Here is a 22535-nt window from a genome sequence, read left to right on the forward strand (position 1 = left end):
CTCTCTAATATGTGATTTCCCAGCCTATACTGGAACCTGGGGTTGTTCCTGCCCAGATGCAGGACTCTACACTTTCCCTTGTTAAATTTCATCATCCTACATAACAACGAGTAGAAAAATCCACTTTTCCTCCACAACAGTTGCATTGCAGAGCTCCCGCTAACCCATCATCCTACAAGCAGAAAAATCCTCTTTTCCTCCACAAGAGCTTCATTTAATTCCAGGACAGCAGACGCCTTGCATCTGCTCATGCCTGTAAGCTGCTTCCTTGCGGCATTCCCTTTCTGCTGCCGCTGCCTCTGGTTTTTTCCATGTGTCCTGAGAGCAGTAAGGGACTCCAGGCAGGAACGTGAGCACGTGGGAGAGGAAAAGCAAACAGCAAGACGCGAGTGTGAAGGTTTTCTCCCATGCCTCGGCATTTCCTGCCCTGCTGATGCAGCTTCTCATGGGGAAAAGGCATGTGTTGCGGAGCCACAGGGTGAGGGGAGATGCTGTGGTGGGGTAGAAGTTTGCATCCTTCTCCTTTTCTTCTGGCTGTGAAGATGTGGGACATACGCTGCTCTCCAGCCTGAGCAGAGGAGCAGGGATCATTCCAGTTGATGCCGGAGCTGGGAGGAGGAAGCTCCACAAAATTCGTGACTGCTCCCTCCCTTACCCGCCCTGAGGCTGGGCAAGAGGCAGAAATTCCCTTCAAGGTCTTTTTTATTCATTTTCCCCAGAGGCTCGTGGGGCGTCACACCCAGCTCCTGCCTCCTCGTGCTCAAAGAGCTTTGTGTGTTAATCACCTGTTTTGGAAAACGAAGTCTGTGGAGCATCCTGTGTCGAGCAGCCGCGGTTTCTGTGCCCGCATCCCACAGAATCCCAGAATGTCAGGGGTTGGAAGGGACCTCAAAAGCTCACACAGGAAGGTGTCCAGGCGGGTTTGAATGTCTGTAGAGAAGGAGACTCCACAACCTCCCTGGGCAGCCTGGCACCCTCACTGGGAAGAAGTTTCTTCTCATATTTAAGTGGAACGTCTTGTGTTCCAGTTTGTACCCATTACCCTTTGTCTTACCATTGGTTGTCATCCTGTGTCGCTCTGGTTCCCAGCTCCCTGGGGGCGAGGGATGCTGAAAAATTGTGACCCCTTTTGCCTTGGGTAAGGGTGGTCCCATCGCTTGTGGGGCTGAGGGAGGAGGGACAGGATGTCCTATGAGGGTAACACGCTGCCCCCCTCCCCTCTCCTGCCCCAAAATGACGAGGCTGTGCGACCCATGGGGAGGCAAGAGCCAGGCTTTACTTCGGCCTCCGGCCAGCAAATGCAACCTGAGAGGAGGTGACAGTGGCATTTGGGAGCGGCGTGATGCAAGCCCAGCCCAAGCAAGGCGACACCATGCAGCAGTCTAGACATCGAATATGACCCTACCTTCTTTTTTTTTCTGTATAAATGGTCTCTGCTCCAGTACAGAACGTCCTCTGACTTCTGAAGTATTTGTAATATTTCCACGCCCTCAGTTGCCAAAAAAGCTTCTATAAAAAGCCGCTTTTTTTTTTTTCTTGCAAAACTGAAACCCTTTGGTATTGCGAGATGCGCAGCATTCCCAGGGCTCTGCCCGTGCCCGTCGGCACATGGATCCGCAGCCCTGCTACAGGTGCTTTCCAGGAGGAAAAGCTGAGTTCCTCCTCACCTCCTTAAACTTTTCTTTCTTTCTTTACACCCCATTGGAAAATAAAGTAGCATCTTTCCTTAAATAGCAGGGCTGACATGAAGTCCTTGTAGATGCATATGGGCGTTTCGGGGGTTATTTAGGGGGTGACGCCAACATCTGGTGATGACTCCAGATGCTCAGTAGCACCACAAAGATGCTTGGGGATGGATTCCGGGTACCAGCGCGGAGACAGACCCGGTGAAATCCCGAGGAAGGGTTTGCTGCCGTGAGCAGAGAGGTCTGGCAGTAGCGCAGCTATTTCTAAATATGTCTAGGGGATGGGTGGGGAAGGAAATCTTACCATTTAGAGAGTCGGCCAAATTGTAATGTACTCAGCTTTTTAAATTGCGAGGCCCAAGTGTGCCGCTGCCAACTTCTTCATTTCGCTCTTTTTCCTCTTTCATTGCTTGCCTAGATTCGGCTGCAGCTGTTGTGTAGGATCCAGACGGACACTAGAAACTGGACTGGAAGGGAAATAATGAGATTCAATTGAAAAGTGACTGAAATGGAAAAAAAATATTCCGCTTTCTCCCTCCACTCCCCACCCTGGTCCCTGTTCTCCCTCTTGAGTAGCATCAGCCTGTATGTCACCGCATGAGTCAGTGCATTTTTTCATCCTTACTCTGCTGTTGACAGAGACCCTTTAAATAGACTTTCATCCTGAAGACATTAGGAGATGCTGACAAACCCAGTGCCTTCCCTAAGATTGTTCTGAGTGCTCCTTATGGTCCGATGCAGAGGGTGTAACTGGATATTGTTTTTTTCTCTTGTTTGTGGTGCTTAATTTAATTGAGTTCAATTTGACTTCAGCTGCCGTTCAGACACTTCAGGGCCAAGGCTCAAAGTGCTGTCTGTGCTCTGAGAGGCACCCGGATGAGTGGAGTCTGGGGATTTCATCCCACTCGTGGAATAAAACATGCAAACATTCGGTGTTTGTTGACTCTTGTCTCTCTGATGACCCTTTTTATTCGCTTTGCAATAACTCTTGGCCCCATCACCACTGGCTGCCTCCTCCTGGATCCCAACCGATGGTTCCTGATTTTGGCTCCGGGTACCACTCGCCCAGATGGTGTTTGCAAGCAGCAATCGCATCACAGCAAACCCCACCGACCTCGTTTTTTTTGGGTGGTTTTGCAGATTGCTGCTGTTGTGGCGAGTCAGCAAAGTCAACAGACACTTGGATTTTCCACGCTGGATTTGGGAAGGTTCTGGCAAAGCACCTGACAGGGTCAGCCCCAGGTTGCTTTGCACTTGTTGGGCATCTCAGGAGGTTTTGCAGGATGTCCTGACAAAGCTACATGGCCCGGGGCAGCAAGTGGAGAACTTGGCTTTTACTCAAATAAATATTTAAGCAACCAGGCAGCTGAAGAGCCCATAATAAAATGTTCTGAATGTAGGCGGGTGTGCAAACCTAGTAAATTGCTAAGGGGCTGAGGACCTGCTCCTCTATCAGATACTGCCCAGTGTCTACAGCCATGGTCTTATCTCCAAGCACTTCAAAAGTTATACAAGTCTTTATATTTTTTTTCATTTTTGCCTGTTTTGCAAAACTTTATCTCAAGCGAACTTAAGTTGAAGATAAGTCATTCTGTAAACTTACACCATGAAACGCAATCCACAGAATTTACTCATTCCAAAGAAAAACACTTTATTTTCCTTTCTTTTCCTTTCTTGCTCTTCTTTCTTTTTCTTTCCTTCTTTCTTTCTTTCTCTTTCTTTCTTTATTTTTCTTTCCTTCTTTCCTTCTTTCCTTCTTTCTTTCCTTCTTTCCTTCTTTCCTTCCTTCCTTCTTTCCTTCCTTCTTTCCTTCTTTCCTTCTTTCCTTCTTTCTTTCCTTCTTTCCTTCTTTCCTTCTTTCTTTCCTTCTTTCCTTCTTTCCTTCTTTCTTTCCTTCTTTCCTTCTTTCTTTTCTTTCTTTCTTTCTTTCTTTCTTTCTTTCTTTCTTTCTTTCTTTCTCTCTCTCTCTCTTTCTTTCTCTCTTTCTCTCTTTCTCTCTTTCTTTTAAGTCTGAAATGGGAGAGAAATGGGGTTTGAGGTCTCATTTTTCTAAGAGCCATCATGGCGATGCGCACAGGCTGTAATAGTTGTGAGTCATTGCTCTGAGCCAGCCGCAATCCAGTGCAGAGATATCCCACTTCAAAACACATTTCCTAGCAGAGGGTAACTGCATCGGCATTAAAGAGAGGATTTCCCCTAAATGCTGTCTGTGCTACAAGTAAAATTATGGAGTTTTTATGCTTCAAGAGCTAATCAGGCGAACCAGCCCATTGACCTTTTAAGGGAGCCAGAAATTGAGTGGAAAAATGGATGTTAAGAGCTTCTTTGGATAATTATTTTTTCTTATATATCAAAACTGAATACTGAAACTAATGTGATTTCCCATAATTTTAATTTTGGGGGAAGTCGGAACATACTCAGACAGCACTTCCAGTCGGTGCCGTGTTGCTTATGTAGGTGATGCAAGAAAACCATAAATCTGATTTCTTCTTGGGAGTGAGAGCGCTAAAATTGTCAGTGTGTCCCCTGATCCCTTGACATGATGCCGGGCAGGGTCTGGGGGGGTCTTTGTCTTGGATGGGGAACAAAGCAGCAAAATCACCTCTTCTTCCATGCTGAGAAACGTGGATTTTATTCCCATCTCTGATTGCAGCAGCCTTCTCATCTCAATACACCGTGGTGGTTAAAAATGGAGCAGGTGCAAGATTTACTTGGTAGATTCAATGCAAAAGAGCATAAATTGTGAATTTTACACCCTGCCAGGCAGATATTTGTCTTTAAAGCCTGTTTTCTGAGCGCAGTTGCTGCGGTGTTCTGTGGAGAAGGAGGTTTCATCCCAGCTTTGCTGTTTGTCTCTGGGTGGGAGATAAATGGGCACAGCTGGGCTGGGTGAGCCGTGCAGGGTCTGGGCAAGAAATGAGGGATTACATGGGGAAAAAAAAGGCCATGGATTTGTTTTCAGCAGGAGACGGCACAGGCACAAGTGGGATCTTGCAGGCAGATGGAGAAGATGCTCTAGGGAGTAAAATGGCTTCATCCAACAGTTGGAAAAATTTTTCTTGGAGGTTGAAAACCACCTTCCTGGTCACATTTTTGAAATGTCACCTGTGAAATTTATATATGTGTGCTCCTCTCGTCAAAGGGCATTTCCCTCACTTGGTAACATCATAGAATCACAGAATGGTTTGGGTTGAAGGGACCTTCCCAGCTCCCCCAGTGCCACCCCTGCCATGAGCAGGGACATCTGCACCAGCTCAGGTTGCTCAGAGCCCCGTCCAGCCTGGCCTGGGATGTCTCCAGGGATGGTTCATCCACCACCTCTCTGGGCAACAAATCCCCTAAATTTGACGAAGCCCTTGTGCTGGGATGTGGATGTGGAGCTGCAGCAATGTTGGGGCTCAGACGCAACCACGTCTGGTCCGGTGTGGGCTGGAGGAGATATCAATATATGAACGGTTCCTGGTCAGATACAGCTGAAAAATGGTTTTGGATCAGATTTTGGTTGGTGTTCTCCCCTCCATGCCATGCATCATTGCAGATGGTTTCTCCTGGCAGCTGCCACCAGAGACAATCTGTAAGAGGCTGGATAGCTGCATTTTCACCCACTTACACAATAAATACCAATAAAAGGCTAAAAGGATTATTTACAGTAATTTCTAGTAGACGTTGCCAGTGCCATCTGTCTCGTGTACAGACAGGGAGTCTCTTCTAAAGCAAACACAGCCCTGACCAACACAGCAGCTGAAGAGTCAACACATCAGCCTTGCTCAGAAGGTCACTTCTCCACCCATGTCTCATTGACCCATTTTCCTTTGAAGTGACCTTTGGTGGGAGCAGCCTGGCTTCAGCTGGAAAACGGCGATGAATTAACAGAGTAATTAAGTAATTAACAGAGGGTTTCGAGGCTGAAGTCAAACCCTGGGGAGATGTTTTACCCCAGTAAATGGGCTTCTCCAAGTGCAGTGGGACTTAGTAAAAAGCCCAAACCTATACTGAGGACTTGAATTTTTTTGTACCACTTGGATACTTCAAGGATCTTTCTCTTATGACCAGAAAACAGGGGCTGGGGCTCTGGAGTGGTTCCTTGTCCTAGTTTCCAAATAACTGGAGCCCTACCATCTGCAAGCCCTTCCCTGCAAGCCCTGGAACAGGCTCTGCTTTAGCTTCAGTAGCTAAACACTGTGTTTATTAAGCCCAGCTCTATTCCATATGTGCTTAAAGACCCTTTGCACACTTATAAGCAGCGGCAAACACTTTTTTCACCAGCAGTTTACTGAAAGATTGAAACGTGTGAAGTTCCTTCATGTTTTTTCTCTTATTCTGGGGTAATATATACAAACAACATTGTGCTCTTGCTACGTTTCTGCTTCTCTGCTTTTTGGCACAATGGGGTTTATTTTTAATTTCTCTTGCAACCCTTAGTTGGTTTCAGTGGGTTTGTAAAGTCTTGGAGATCGTAGAGTCATAGAATCATTTGGGTTGGAAGAGATGCTCAAGATCATCAATTCCAACTGTTAATCCACCCCTGGCACTACCCCATGTCCCTGAGAACCTCATCTCTGTCCAACCCTCCAGGGATGGTGACTCCAGCACTGCCCTGGGCAGCCTGTTCCAATGCCCGACAGCCCTTTGGGGAAGAAATTGTTCCCAAGATCCAATCTAATGCTGGTATGTCCAGTGGATTGCTGTTCAGGATGAGTTTGCAGCTCATTGAGATGTGCTGGGCTGTGGGGAGCAGGGATGCTCCAGCATCGTGGGGATGCAGCTGTCCCGCAGCCGTGCGCCCTTTGGAAGCAGCTGCCGAAAAACTTGCCCGTATCCTTTGTAACCGGCCGATGGCGTCATGAACCGCTGAGGGACTATAAAAAGTCGCTTTGAAATCAGATGGTCAAGCTTTGGGCCGTTCTCCAACAGATTGCTGTCAGGAGCCGAGCTTGGCCCGGAGCCCTTCCCTTGGCCTCGCTGAATGGTTTCAGCTGAGCGGCTGTATCGGTTGCTAATGCACCATAAATAAACATCGGAGTATAAACCTTGCTAGCGAAATACCAGGGGAACTCCTCGTTTTAGGCTGTGCCTGCGTATTGTCCCTTGCGCATGACCCTGGTTGTCCCAGCGGATTTTTAATTCGTGAGGTAAGCTGGCTGTGATAAATGGGCACACAAATAGCTCGCTGGGTTCATACGCTAGGTATTTACTGCTAGAAATGGTCAAAAAGTTGCGCGGTGAAGCTAAGTGTTGGTTAGTGAGCGCAGGGAGGGAGTTTAGCGTGATAATGTGTACATAGTAATAATAAATCGGCGTTAAATTAAAGCTGAAAAGTAGCAAAGCTTATATATATACATAAATAAAAATATACATATAGAAATAAATATATATTAATACATAGATTAAAGCTTAAATTAAAGCTTTGCTAGATGATGGTTTGGGATGGAGACATGCAATATTATTATGGTTGGACTTGATGATTCTGAAGGTCTCTTCTGACTGAAATAGGGTGCCTGAATAAGGGTTTACATGCTGATTAATATATTTATGTGTAGATTTATATCTATATATTTCTATCTATTTGTATTTGTATTTCTATTTGTATTTCTATTTGTATTTCTATTTGTATTTCTATTTCTATTTCTATTTATATTTATATTTATATTTATATTTATATTTGATTCTATAATATGAGAGACGCTTAAATCCAGAGGTACCCAGCCTCTGGATTTGGGAACACTGAGGCTAGCAGGGTCTAAAATCAGCTAAAATCAACCCCCTCAAATGTGATGGATGGGGCTGGTGGTGGTGCACAGGCTGTTATTTAAAATAGCAGAAAATAAATAAGAGAAAAGCACGAGTTGATTTTTAAAATAGCATCGCGAGGAGGCTGTCAGGGTGTCCTCCCCAGGAGGGGACAGCCCGTGATGCTCATCGCGTCTGCAAACAAGGAGATGAAGCCCAGGAATGTGACTTGTACTGTTTGTAATGGCAGCCATCCCCTGACAAATGTGGAAAAGCACTTCTGGTGAATCGGTGTGTCCCGGGATGGGGTGAGGGGGGAGCGGAGCTCGCTGCCAGCCCCATGTTTGCGGTTGGGAGATGCTGGTGCGGGCAGAAGCATCCGCCGTGGAGATGCGTCCTGTTGGGGTCACATGTTGGGGACCAAATTCCAGTTTTAATTATAATCCCGCGCCTGGGAGTGTGCAGTGAACTCCCACTGCTGAGATATGAACTGTGTCACTTCTCCTCGTTAGAATAATGGCTTATTTTCTTGTTCAGCATTCATCTTGCGGGGGGAATAAGCCTCGCGGTGATGCTGCCAGCTCCTTCTCTGTATCCTGGTCTCCTGTGCAGCTCCAGGCTTCCCTGTGCGGCAGGGATGGGACTGGGGCTGCTTTCCTAAGGGCATCGCAAATTATGCATTTTCGGGTGATACATGCGAAAAACAGAATTAAAGAAAAGCAACACGGGGGTTTGAACATGGACAACGAGCTGCAGGGGAGAGCTGCGAAACTCTTCCTTCCAGGCTCAGTCATGACCCATCCAATCCAAGCTGTATTTCAGAGCTCCCTGAGCTTTTCGCAGCCTTTCATCATTGCAATGGGATGGCTTCGTGCCCCGGTGAATGCTTTCCCAGGTCGGTTCCCACATATCGACTGAGGACACTTCAGAGTCGATGGATTTTTCTGTTGTTTTTTTCCTCCGCTCTTCGTTTTTGCAGGACTGGCAAGGGACCCATTTCGGTGGTATGAGGGACCCCTTTTGGTGGTATGATGGACCCATTTCGGTGGTATGAGGGACCCCTTTTGGTGGTACGATGGACCCAATTCGGTAGTACAATGGACCATGGGCTCCACTTTCCCAAAAAGCTCCTTCCTGCTCAGAAGCGACTGCAGCAGGCAAAAGCAAAACCAAAACACCACTTCTGTGGGAAATGGCCCTAAAATTCTCTTTTTCATTAGCCCCCCCGTACTCCCATGGCTTAAAACACACACGCACACACGGGGATGCTCTTCACTTTAAATAACATGTATGTTAAATTATTCTGGGTATGGAAATGGGAGAGGCCAGAGTTTTGCTGTGAAAAGGAAACACTTGGGCCACGATCTCTTTAAAAAGTGGGTGTCTTAAATATAGGCTCTAAAATTTTCCAGTCGAACAAGTAAATAAATAGCTTGACTGTTGGAATGCTCCTACAGACTTTTACCTGGGTGCCTGAATAGGGGTTTACATGCTGATTAATATATTTATATGTAGATTTATATCTATATATTTCTATCTATTTGTATTTGTATTTGTATTTGTATTTCTATTTCTATTTCTATTTCTATTTCTATTTCTATTTCTATTTCTATTTATATTTATATTTATATTTATATTTATATTTATATTTATATTTATATTTATATTTATATTTATATTTATATTTATTATAATGGGTGGGAAAGGTATTAGATTGTCTAGGTTGTGGCCAGGAAGCCAATGGTACCTGGGATGGGTTAGAAGGGGGTGGTCAGTAGGTCAGAGAGGTTCTCCTGCCCCTCTGCTCTGCCCTGGGGAGACCACACCTGGAATCTTGTGTCCAGTTGTGGCCCCTCAGTTCCAGCAGGACAGGGAACTGCTGGAGAGAGTCCAGCGCAGCCACCAAGATGCTGAAGAGAGTGGAGCATCTCCCGTGTGAGGAAAGGCTGAGGGAGCTGGGGCTCTGGAGCTGGACAAGAGGACACTGAGGGGGGACTCATTCATGGGGATCAATATGTAAAGGATGAGTGTTAGGAGGATGGAGCCAGGCTCTTCTCGGTGACAACCAATGGTAGGACAAGGGGTAATGGGTTCAAACTGGAACACAGGAGGTTCCATTTAAATTTGAGAAGAAACTTCTTCGTGGTGAGGGTGCCGGAGCCTGGCCCAGGCTGCCCAGGGAGGCTGTGGAGTCTCCTTCTCTGCAGACATTCCAACCCGCCTGGACACCTTCCTGTGTAACCTCATCTGGGTGTTCCTGCTCCATGGGGGGATTGCACTGGATGAGCTTTCCAGGTCCCTTCCAATCCCTGACATCCTATGATTCTGTGATTCTGTGTCTCGCACGGTCCAGCAGAGCTTTTTATTTGCATTTGAGCAGCTGTGCCTGGGAAATTCTGCATTTTACCCAAATGCTGTGTTACCTCTCCAGCCAAGGACGGTGCTTGTTTCCAACAGGCTTGCCGGAAAAATGTTCTCAACTTGATTTTTAACCATTGCAAAGCAGGAAAATCAGCCAAGGGAGGTATTGCACATTGCTGAATGTTGTTCCTAAAGGAAGGATATTCCATTCTTTTTATCCTTTTATTCCACCCTGCCGTTGTAAAAATGGTCTGTTTTCTCCCCAGACATCAGGCATCCAGAAGAGCTCTCTCTTTTGAGGAAACCCAGAGATCCATCAAAGAAAAAAAAGAAGAAGCTGGATGATCAATGTGAAGACGACGCCTTCGAGCTGGAGGGTCCGCTGATCACGCCGGGGTCCGGTGAGCCAGGAATTGCTTTGTAAGGACGAGCTTGCCGGGCAGGGGTCGGCAGGAAGCAAACATAATAAAATGGGGGCGAAAATGACATAGGGGTACTGGTCTGACATAATTCCGCAAGAAACAGACCCCAAATAAATGTCACAAGTCCTGCAGGGCTGCAGCACTCGGTCGCGGTCGCACAGATGCATGCCTGGAGCTGTCACGCATAGAGGGGAGCAGAACAACGTCAGACCTTATAAAATAAACCAGAACTCAAGTGTGACCACTTTAACACTCGGATTGTGTTGCTGAAAGGTTTTCTTACCCTATTAAGCAAGGAGTTAAATGGAAAATCGCTCCTAATGTCAAATTCCAGGTGTGTTTTAGGCAGTAACGCTGTTCTATTCCTTATTTATAGCCCAGCAAAACCGGTGTTTTATTAATTGCGTTAGCGTTCCCTTATGTTAAGGGTGTAGCTATAGATCGTAATGCTAAAAGAAACTCCAGCTTTTATAGCTAGGGGTTTAGTTTGCCAGTCTGGCTTACAGAACCACAGTAGCATTGGTAAGAGAGTCACTAACAGAGTAATATCGCTAACGGAGCAGCGTCGCTGATGATGGAGTAACATCTCTGATGGAGTAACCTCTCTGATGGAGTAACGTCTCTGATGGAGTAACGTCTCTTGCCCCAGGCAGCAAATTGATGCTGAGAGGTGTGTGTTTGCAAGCAGAGAGGTTTTTGCAGGTTTGGTGTTTGAAAGCAAATGGCAGGAGCTTAAACCATCGATTCGGTCAAGCGGGAGCACTTTAGTGCAAGTGGATTTGTGGAGAAAGCCACAGGGATGCTTGGGGCCAGGCGGGTGAGACATGTCTGGCTGCCAAAGCTCTTGGTTTTAAATCCAGTGACAAGAAGGAAGCAGGGCAGCTTTAATTAAAAAAAAATCTTGAGATTCAGTAAACTTGTCTTAATTGGTCTTAAATTTACCGAAGTGCAAGTGCAGTGTGGTTAATGGCACTGGTGGCTCTGGGCTTGCATGGGTGAGGGTGATGATGCCGAAGCCACGTGCACCACGGGCTCTGCAGCAAACCCTGATCATGGGTCTGTAGCAAGGGAAAAATAATCCTTCTTTTCCTCTGCTCTCGCACCTTCTCCTCTCTGTTACTTAAAAATACTTGTGGGTTAGTCCTCTCCCACTCCTGGCTCGGGGAGTTTTCCTTGCATTGGGCAAGGCTCCAGTTCATTTTCATTTGGCATTTTCATCTTGAAAGTCCGTAATTTGCCTTTCCAAAAGTCAGCGTTCACTGAGAGCATCTCTGTTAGATTAATAGGAAATACTTGGCCTGCCTGGAGGGAAACGTACGTCAAAGATTTTTTTATTTTACTTATTTATTGGTCTTTCAGTGAGTCACTTTGAACTGTCTCGCTGGTTTTGCTTTGCCTGTGAATGAAATTACTTTTTGCTGTGGGTTAAATTACTACAGCCACCTGCCATACTTAGGTGCTATTAGGTAAAAGTCATGTTTTTAACCCAAATAAACTGTTTCAAGCATTGTTCCAAGTTGTAAAAAACAAGATAATATTTCAGGACCTGTGTATTTCAGTACACGTGGATTTAATGGTGGGTGTGTTTTGTCACTGAGCACCCTGTACCTGGCAGTGAAATCACTGAACTCACCGTAGGCAGAGCCATCAATACACCCACAGCAAGCGTTGCCCAACACTTTCCATTAGAAGACCTGTATTCACTTGTTTATAAGTTAGCCAAATTTATAGCTATTTCATCTGGAACTTTTCATGACATTGCCTCGGGCAAAATTTTTAAGGGAAACTTCTTCTGAGATGTTTCAGGTGTTTGGAGAAGGTGGTGAGGAGAACATCCGAGGGGAAGCTTTGCTCCCTCAGAGCAGACACTCAGAGGAATGTGGGGGGATGTCCACGGGAAAACCTGCCCAAATTGGGGCAAGAAGTGGGTTTTTGCTTTTGTTGGTGCAGTTAATGCTCAGCCCTGTCTGCTTCAGCCACGGGAAGGTTGAGGCTGCGAGGGTGGATGGGGAGGAGGCAAGAGCATCTTCAGGGATGCGGTTTGTGGATGGTGCTGGGGGTTTATTGCCGGTTCTTATTGGGCTGATCTGCTCCAGTGTTACAACAGTCCATAGAGACAGCACGTTTCTGCTGCCTTTATAATCATAGAATCACAAAGTATCTCCAGTTGGAAGAAACCATAAGGATCATCGAGTCCAACTCCCAAATTATAATTATCTGGTATAAATACCTGGCCAGTCACCCCCATCTTTCCCCTTGCAGGTGTGAAGTTTGAAGGTGGATATGTTCATGGCGTCACCATTTCTGCTGCTTTTTTGCTCATGCCTGGTTTGCTGGGTCTGTCTTGATGGCACGTACCCATGGTCATTAATCCAGACCGGGATGCAGGCAAAACAAGCAGGAGGATTGAAAGCATCCTGGTGCTTTTCTTATTCAATGGTGACAGACAGTTTTCACTTCTGTTTTCCATGCTGTCAGGCAGTTTAGAATCACTTTTCTATATTATTTAAGTTTCCTAACCAAGACGTTGGCTTGTCATTGGTGTGATGCTGCTGATTCAAACTGCTCCTTGAGATACCCATCGCAAAAAATGCGAGTTCTGGAAGGTTTGTCTGTTGTTTCAGTCTCAGACTTTTCCAGATGTTTAGCTCAGCTTTCTGTCATTTCTTGGGCATTCAAAGAGGAATCATTTGGACCAAGGAGCTGGAGGGTGGCACAGGAGACCCTGCTGCACTCATCCCTTCAACACCCTTAATAGTGCATATCTGAACAGGCTCGTGATTTTAAAAGGATGCAACTCTTTCCCAAAAAAGCCAGTTATTGGTCCTTCTTGATGCTGGTGTGCAGGTTTATGCCCAGCAAACGATGCTGAGCTCGTTGCTCAATGTACATACGCAGTGGAATTACTGACATTAGGATGTGGTCGTTGAACCTCCCGTATTTTGAAAATCCAGATTTTATATTCTTAACGTAAAAATCAGTCCTCCTGTGAGATGAATAGGAACTATTTAGCTCTGCATAGCTGGGTCCCCTTTATTCCCTTCATATTTATAATTTTAAAAGGATGGGGGGGTTGTTTGCTTTGAGTCTGTACGAGCTGTAAAGCTTTACAAGGCCTGGGATTAGCGTGTGCTTCGGGATCGGTTTTGCACCAAATCGCACCACTTGCTCAGCATATTAATACCGAATTTGTTTGGCCATCTCAGCAAGCTTTTCCGTCCATGAAATGCCGTGTTTCCATGTCTGGCTGTTCCTCGTAACGTGAATAAAATAACCATGGAGTCACTTCGGTTGCTTTGCCTGCTGAGTCCACCGGCGCTGCTGCAAACCACCCCGTTTGGGTGGTTAAACCTCACCTGTGCTATTCAGCCCTCATCCGAAAATGCCCATTTTTGGCTTCTGTCCTTTCCCACTCTCCCAATGACTTTCTCTCGCCTTCTCACTTCCCTCCTTTCTTTTCCCTCTCTATAGGCACCGATATTCTTTACATCGGCCCCGTCAAAGGTGAGCTCCACCTCAGTAGGACTTTTGTGCTCTGACCCTGGTCTCTTTGACTGCACCTTTAGTTTATTTTCCTGCTCCTCTAAAACTTTTGACTTCCAAAAATCTTTAAGCGACAGGTAATACCGGTAAGTCGGGGGCCGTTCGTGTCCCAGGTGACGCAGAAACCCCGGGCGCAGGAGTTTCCCGGCGTGGGAGACCTGCGCCTTTTCCCATGGATTTGGGCTGGAATGATGAGTTTTCCATCAGTTCTGCTCTCGGAGAAAGAGCTGAGAGAGAGGGACAGCTTTTCATGGGAAAACAAGCAACACAGTGTTTTCCAATTGCGGGACAAAAAAAAAGGGAAGGTTTTTCATCCGCTGGCTTCGGGTTCATGTCTGAGTTGGCTTGGTTGGGAGAGGGAGGGCTTGGCCGTGAGCTAATTCGTGTCTTTTTATTCCATTTACCGGTAGGAAACATATATTCAAGCCCAGGACTCTATAGCAAAACGATGACACCGACCTATGATGCTCACGACGGCAGTCCCTTGTCACCCACCTCGGCCTGGTTCGGTGACAGCGCCTTGTCGGAGGGGAACCCAGGCATCCTGGCCGTCAGCCAGCCCATCACCTCCCCGGAGTCCTTAGCGAAAATGTACAAGCCACAGGCGCTGCTCGATAAAGCCAAAATCAACCAAGGGTGAGTTAAGGATTTGGCTTTCTGCTTTTTGCTTCTTCTTTTCTTTTTTGTTTTTTCCCAATATGCGGTTTTAAATTGCATTCTTGAAAGCATCATCGCAACTTCACCAGACCTTTTTGTGTGTGTTATCCCGTGTTGACAATTTACAGATGGCTGGATTCGTCCCGATCTCTTATGGAGCAAGAGGTGAAAGAAAACGAAGCTTTGCTGCTCCGGTTCAAGTACTACAGCTTTTTTGACCTGAATCCAAAGGTACAGAGCTATTTATTTTACTCGCATCCTGCAGGCAAAGGCTTTGAGCAAAAAGCTGCCTCTGTTTCTAATGTGCTTTTGTATTGATAAATCCTCCACGGCTTTGGAAATTGATTTTGCAGGCATCAAACCTGGCTCTGCGTGCTCCCACGTAGCAGTTTGCTAATGCTTAGGTGTTGATAGGGATGCTCTCAGGGTTGCTTAGAGCCGCTCTGGCAGAGGCTTTACAGTCTTGGATTGAAGCATCGCATTGAAATCAAAGATGAGATGGTTTGTCTTGGACTCTGCATGTACATTTTACAACCGGTCGTTGTTCTTGCTCTGTGCCGTAGTATGACGCGATCCGGATCAACCAGCTGTATGAGCAGTCGAAATGGGCGATTCTGCTGGAGGAGATCGAGTGCACGGAGGAAGAAATGATGATGTTTGCGGCGCTGCAGGTAGGAGACAGCTCAAGACACTTAAATTTGTCGTTAAACTTGATTTTGTAGCTTTGCAGACTTCTCTGTTGGCAAATGCTGATTGACACGATCAGTGAGGTCTACAGTAATTGGTATTTTTAGCCTCTCCTTGTCTTCAGTGGGAGCTTGGACTTCTCGTGCTGGTAGAAGTCGTATTGTTTCTCATCTCCTAATCCTCACTTGAGCTTATTAGGTAACTTAAATATTTGCTGCTGATTGATTCTTATGAAAAGGAATTTGGCTTTCTTTTACTAAATATGTTTATGTCTATCTTAACTTTTAGTTTTGCCCTTCTTAAAAAACCCCAGCAAGTACTCGAGGTTACTGAACTGTGCATTTCTGGCACGCTGCCCCCCCAAACAGCTGGTGATAATCTGCGGGTTTCCCAGAACTATTTATTTATCTGTTTTATGAAATACTCGGCATGATTTGGCATAAATACTACACCTGCTATTGACTTCTGTAAGATGGATGGCAGGCTGTTTACTACATGTGGTCTGGCCTGCCTCAGCGTTGTAGGATGCGGAAATATCCCCATCAAGAGCAGGGCCGTCTGCTGCTACGGCCCCTCTTAGGAAAAAAAGAGTGAGAACAGAAATATAAAGATTCAGTTGACCTCTCCGAGAAGTCCAGTATGAATTTGGCATGGTCCTTTCTGTGAGATTTTATGGATGATTTGGTTTTCTGGGGTAAAAACAGATGTAGTGCATCCTCCTGAAGTGGGAGGAGTGGCTGATACACCAGAAGGTTGTGCTGCCATCCAGAGGGACCTCAACAGGCTGGAGACGTGGGCCAACATGAACCTCATGAAGTTCAACGAGGGGCCAACATGCACCTCATGAAGTTCAACGAGGGCGAGTGCAAAGTCCTGTCCCTGTGAGGAACAACCCCATGCACCAGTATATTCTGTGGGCCACCCTGCTGGGAAGCAGCTTGGCAGAAAAGGACACCAAGTTGAACATCAGCCAACAACGTGCCCTTGGGGCAAAGAGGGTGACTGATGTCCTGGGCTGCATTGGGCAAAACAAGTCGAGAGGGGATCCTTCCCATGAATTTTTCACTGGTGAGGCCATACCTGGAGTACTGGGTCCAGTTCTGGGCTCCTCAGTGCAAGAGAGACATGGACCATAGTGGAGAGAGCCCAGTGAAGGGCCGTGAGGATGATGAAGGTCCTGGAGCCTCTCTCCTTCGAGGAGAGGCTGAGGGAGCTGGGACTGTTCAGCCTGGAAAAGAGAAGGCTCAGGGGATTCTTACTAATGTAAATAAATACCTGCTGGGAGGCTGTGAAGGAGATGGAGCCCAGCTCTTCTCAGTGGTGCCCAATGAGAGGAGCAGAGGCCATTGGCACAAACTGAAACACGGGAGGTTCCCTCTGAACATCAGGAAACGCTTTTTTACTGTGAGGGTGACCAAGCGCTGGCACAGGTTGCTCAGAGAGGTTATGGAGTCTCCATCCTTGGAGATACTTAAAAGCCATCTGGACATGGTCCCAGGCAATCATAGAATCACAGAACAGTTCGGGTGGGAAGGGACCTTCAAAGCTCCCCCAGTGCCCCCCTGCCATGAGCAGGGACATCTTCACCAGCTCAGGTTGCTCAGAGCCCCGTCCAGCCTGGCCTGGGATGTCTCCAGGGATGGTTCACCCACCACCTCTCTGGCCAACCTGGGCCAGGCTCTCACCACCCTCAGGGCAACAATTTCTTCCTCATGTCTGGCCTGGATCTCCCTCCTTTAGTTTAAAACCATCACCCCTTGTCCTATCGTGGCACACCCTTCTAAAAGTCTGTCCTCAACATCTGTAGGTGGCCCTGCTTGAGTGGTGGGTAGGACCACATGATCTCCAGAGGTCCCTTTCGACCTCAACCAGTCTATGATGCTGTGAGAAGCGTAGCTCTGCCCTGCGGGTTCCAGAGAGGTCCTTCAGGTATTGGACCTTCAGGGATCGTACCACCAGATCTTTGGACTGGAAACAGCCGAGCTGGCCATTCCTGACTCCAGTTGTGGCCCCTCAGTTCCAGCAGGACAGGGAACTGCTGGAGAGAGTCCAGCGCAGCCACCAAGATGCTGCAGGGAGTGGAGCATCTCCCGTGTGAGGAAAGGCTGAGGGAGCTGGGGCTCTGGAGCTGGACAAGAGGACACTGAGGGGTGACCTCATTAATGGTTATAAATATGTAAAGGGTGAGTGTCAGGAGGATGGAGCCAGGCTCTTCTCGGTGACAACCAATGATAGGACAAGGGGCAATGGGTACAAACTGGAACACAAGAGGTTCCACTTAAATATGAGAAGAAACTTCTTCTCAGTGAGGGTGTCAGAGCCTGGAACAGGCTGCCCAGGGGGGTTGTGGAGTCTCCTTCTGTGCAGACATTCCAACCCGCCTGGACACCTTCCTGTGTAACCTCATCTGGGTGTTCCTGCTCCGGCAGGGGGATTGGAACAGATGATCTTTCGAGGTCCCTTACAGTCCCTGACATTCTGAGATTCTGTGACTCGAGTGTCCTCAGGTCTCAGCACTTGGTGGGTTCAGCTGGGCCCAGCTGAGCTTGTGGCGGGAGCGTCCTGCTGAGATGCTGTGCCTTGCCTTTCAGTACCACATCAACAAGCTGTCCATCATGTCCTCGGAAAACCACCTGAACAACAGCGACAAGGACGTGGATGAGGTGGACGCTGCGCTCTCGGATCTGGAAATTACTCTGGAAGGTGGCAAAACAGCGACAATCCTGGTAAGGGGCTGCAGGCACAGGGTGGCAGGCTGATTTGTGTCCCCTCCTCGCCTCGCAGGAGTCAGGAATAATGATCCTAAGGTGGGAATTTTTCCAGACATCCAACCTTTTTTATTTCCTTCCTCTCCCTTTTTCTCTCTTTCTGCTCTTACAGCATCAGAAAGTTGCCCACAGCCCAGTGAAACAACACAAAACATAGACCCCAGTAATATTTTCTTAAAAAAGGTATTTTTATTTAAATATCAAGGAGTGATTCTGGTAGGATGGGACCTTGGGCAGTGTCCGACACGGGGCCAGCACCGAGCTCTGCTCTGAGCCCACAAAAACCATTTTGAGCACCTGCATGTATTGAACCAAAGGCTTCATTTAGGCTATAAACCACCTTCTACTTTTTGGGGTGTTTGCAGTTAATTTAGCAAAGAGAGCTCAGTGCTCATGCCCAGCTCTGCATTCCCACCGAACTCAAGCGCAATGTTGCCTTTTTCCTGCTGGTTCCATAAGAACAAATGGTGTTGGAGAAGTCCCAAAGGAGCCAAGATCTTACTGACCCACCCCCCTCTGCACCAAGCCACCTTCTTGGTCAAATCATGGAACAATAAATTAAAATTAATTGAGTTTCTGTTCCCTTCCAACATACTGAATTCTTCACGCTGAGGTTTCTCTTCCACCGTTTCTAATTCATGGCAAAGGTTGACAGTACCTAAAACAGCTGCCGCAATTTTCAGAAATAACTTACGCTTATGAAACTCTATTTTATTAGACTGGATTTTAGCCTGGAGTGAGCCATGACTGTATTTCAGAGGATTTCGTATTTTTTTCCCTGATACGCTGTTTTAACGCTGCTTTTCCACCTTTAAAAATGTAAAGCCCAAAAACTGCCGAAAAAGGAGTGAGTCTGGTCCAACTTGGCACAGCTCAGCTTTTCCAGGCATTTTGCACATTTATACCATCCCTGAGTTTCATTTTAAGTTCTTTCAAACCCTAAAATCCCTGAAATTTTCCAGTCTTACACTTCGTATCATTTTTTTAAGTGTTTATGAACGGTCTTTTTGAAGTTAACATCCATACTTATCCTGCTTTACTGGCATTAGTAACTACAGAGGTTTACAGTATTAACCGCTTGCTGCAGGGAGAGCAGCGCTGCTTCAGTGATAATGACAAATTTCCATTGCTAAGAGATATTTTGTAATTATATAATTTTATAATTTAAAGCACGTTACGAAGGAACAGTCCCCAACAGATGGAAGTGAAGACGACAATGATTCATCAGAAAACCTCCGTCCCTTTCCGTCAGGGTTGCGAGCAGTAGCCATTTCCAGATGCATTCGAGTAATTGAATACGGATAATGGGCAATTACTGGATTGTTTGTTTAGGTTCTGCATTTTTTCCCCCTGGTATCTATAAACAGCGTTGTTGCTCATTGCAGGCGGGAAGTAAACTGGCTTGCTGCTGGAAGCTGTTGGAGCAGCTTTTGCTTTCGCTGTCTTTGGAAAACTCTTTAGCTGGAGCTCGTGGGAAATGCAAGTGCCGCCCTGTGTATTTTGCTCATGCAAAATGTGAAGATAAACTCAATATTAAAAAAGCTGGGGGGAAAAAGCCTTTCTAGAGAGTCAGAAATCCCTTCCCTAGTGCTCCGTGGAGGTGCAGAGCAGCATCTTTTTCCTTTTTATTTGGGAATAACGAAGGGAGGAGAAAAATGCCCGTGCAAGCAGGAGCCGGTGTGACCGCCAGTGACCTCGCGGGTGGGAATTGGCTCCAGCCGCAGCAGGAATTCCTCAAAGAAAAATAAAACCTTGTCTCTGGTTTCCAAACAGCACTTCTGCGCGATGGATTTTCCTCTGTTCGCTTCTCCCGTGAAGTGGATGGAGCTTTCTCAGGAGCGTTTTCCTGACCCCTGAGCCCCAGTGTTGGCTGATGAAGCTGATGTCGGCTTCCTCCTCGGTGCAGCTTCCCTCCCCTCCCGCACCCACCGTCCTACCTCCACTTGATTCATTCACCCAAATGCAATGATCTTTATTTTATTTTCAGGGTGACATCACTTCCATCCCAGAGCTCGCCGACTACATTAAAGTCTTCAAGTAAGTGCTGATGGGAAGAGGTGCTTGTGAAACTGGTAATGTCTATGAATAATTAATGGTCCTACCACCTAATATCCTATTGGGTTTTTTTTTTTTATTAATCTGGCTTTAAGATCTTGCTGTGCACCGCTACGTTATCTCGTGTGAAAAGCCGTGGAGCAGTCGCTGTGTAATACCACAGCTCAGAGCATCCGCCCTCTCTTGCTATTATAACGTTAGGGCAACAAAGATGCTGAAGGGAGTGGAGCATCTCCCGTGTGAGGAAAGGCTGAGGGAGCTGGGGCTCTGGAGCTGGACAAGAGGACACTGAGGGGTGACTCATTCATGGGGATCAGTATGGAAAGGGGGAGTGTCAGGAGGATGGAGCCAGGCTCTTCTTGGTGACAACCAATGATAGGACAAAGGGTAATGGGGACAAACTGGAACACAAGAGGTTCCACTTAAATTTGAGAAGAAACTTCTTCTCAGTGAGGGTGCCAGAGCCTGGCCCAGGCTGCCCAGGGAGGTTGTGGAGTCTCCTTCTGTGCAGACATTCAAACCCACCTGGACACCTTCCTGTGTAACCTCATCTGGGTGTTCCTGCTCTAGCAGGGGGGATTGCACTGGATGAGCTTTCCAGGTCCCTTCCAACCCCTGACATTCTGTGATTCTGTGATTTTACTGCTTTACCCCGTAGCACAGTCACTAAGTATTTCACACTATTCGAAATATTTGATACTGAAGTCGATCAGGACTTAAATATAAAACACAGTGTGTTTCCCACTGTCACCACCCCGGGAGAATTTGCTGCATCCCGTAGCCAGCAGCACATGCCAGGTTATTTCTGTAACACAATTAATACCCATTGGATAATCAAGCCATCCTAAAATTAGGAGCGAAACCTAGAAACCTTGCTCATATACTTCTCCAGCTTTGCAAGAGGCTTGATGAATTATAAACCACCAGGATCGCGGTGTCTCTGCCTCGTCCTTGCCAAAAGGAGCAGGTTATGCTGACCGGGCTCCTCTTCCAGCTCGCTCGGGATTTAGTTGTTTTGGGTTTTTAATTTTGCTTTGGCTTGGCCGGTGTTACGTGGAAACCGGGAACAGCGGTGTCTGGACTTTAAGTAACATTTTGGCAGCCACGGCCGTCTTTTGCAATTTATTGCTTGCTGCGGCAAGGGTTATGGTAAAAGTTCTGGAAACTGGAAATAATGATGAGATGTCACAGCACAGCTATACAATAGAGGAGAAAAGCTGTAGGCAGCGAAATGGGTCTGGAACAAGCCGTGATTTTATTAATTATTTCGTTCCGGAGCCAGAAGCTGCCACTTCTGTTCTGAGAAACTCTTTCTCCCTCTCTGAAAGCGAATGAATATTTTGTCTGCATCCATCTGGGCTTGCAGCCTGTCTTAACTTGGGCAAAGTTTCAGCGCTGCAGCCTGTGCCCTGCATCTGAGTGGATGAACAAACAGACAAAAACTTGCTCTTTCCTTCCATGTCCTTGTTTTCTGAATAAAATTAGGCACGTATTGGGGAGCTAATTGCTTGCAAACTGGAGCGTCGGTTGGTGGGGCTGGAGATGGAGCAGCAATAAGCCGCCGGTTCCTCAGCCGGTGCAGCCCTGAGCCCTAAGGCTGGGATGTGAGACTGTCCTGTCGCCATGAGGAAGCACAGAATTGCCTTTTGCCTCCTAAAAATGAGGGCCAGGCGGTATTTGACTGGCAGAATCCCAGTGTAAATGATGTGATGTTAGGAGCTGGTCCAGCTCTACGTGTGCCTCTTGTTGCACTTCACCAGGGAGGAGCTGCAATGTGAGTCTGTGTAGATGAGGGTTGAGCAGCTATTTGAAGGCGGTGAGAGCCTGGCCCAGGTTGGCCAGAGAGGTGGTGGCTGAACCATCCCTGGAGACATCCCAGGCCAGGCTGGACGGGGCTCTGAGCAACCTGAGCTGGTGAAGATGTCCCTGCTCATGGCAGGGGTGGCGCTGGATGGGCTTGGAATGTCTCTTCCAACCCAAACCATTCTGTGATTCTATTTCTGGGATGGAGATGTCAGAAATGCATTGCAGATACAGCCTTTGGATAAGGTTTAGAGATGAGAAGGGGTTAAGAAAAAGCAGAGTCTTGCAGCTTTTTGGAGATCTTGGGCTCGTGGTGGGATGAGCAGGCTCAGGATGACGCTTTGCGTTGCTGTGGGTTTGCGGGGCCATCGCTGCTTCTGCAGTTGGGCAGAATCCAGGTTTTCCATAGGAAGGAACTGAACCTTTTCTGATGTGAAGTATTTAAAAAGAAAACAACAAGTGCACTCATACGTGTGCTTGACTGACAAGTCTTAGGAGTACTGTGTCTTTTCAGAGCTCGAGCAAAGACGTTCCAGTTTAATGGAGCAGGTGAAGAGGAATATTTTCCAGCCGTTTGTGGACATGTCCATTTTTATAATACAGTTATCTGCTCCGTCCGCCTCTCCCCCAATTAGTGGGAGCTCCCTGTGACTGAAAAGTCCAAACTTTCAATTATAGCTCAATTTCTTGACCCAACATGGCAGCGAAGGGCTGGCGAGCAGTGGCTGAGCTCCCAGGCAGGGATTATCCCCGGGTGGGCATATCCCAAGCTTCTAACACCACATTTTCAAGGGTGAAAGGAGCTTCCCCGTGCAGCAGCTTGG

General features: G+C 47.0%; 1 protein-coding gene across 2 annotated transcripts in view; it reads left to right on the top strand.

Annotated features, from left to right (window-relative positions):
* Positions 1-22535, top strand: part of FERMT2 (FERM domain containing kindlin 2) — a gene marked incomplete at both ends in the record, with an annotated part of 52900 nt that overhangs the window by 22266 nt on the left and 8099 nt on the right. For both annotated transcript variants that reach the window (XM_080344895.1, XM_080344896.1), the window contains 6 exons: positions 10043-10177; positions 14152-14377; positions 14527-14629; positions 14962-15069; positions 17677-17811; positions 19841-19890. In XM_080344895.1, coding sequence (XP_080201021.1) covers positions 10043-10177; positions 14152-14377; positions 14527-14629; positions 14962-15069; positions 17677-17811; positions 19841-19890 — 757 coding nt within the window. The remainder of the gene's footprint in view (positions 1-10042; positions 10178-14151; positions 14378-14526; positions 14630-14961; positions 15070-17676; positions 17812-19840; positions 19891-22535) is intronic.

This window comes from Nesoenas mayeri (assembly GCF_963082525.1).
Source record: "Nesoenas mayeri genome assembly, chromosome: 5".
NCBI classification, from domain to species: domain Eukaryota; kingdom Metazoa; phylum Chordata; class Aves; order Columbiformes; family Columbidae; genus Nesoenas; species Nesoenas mayeri.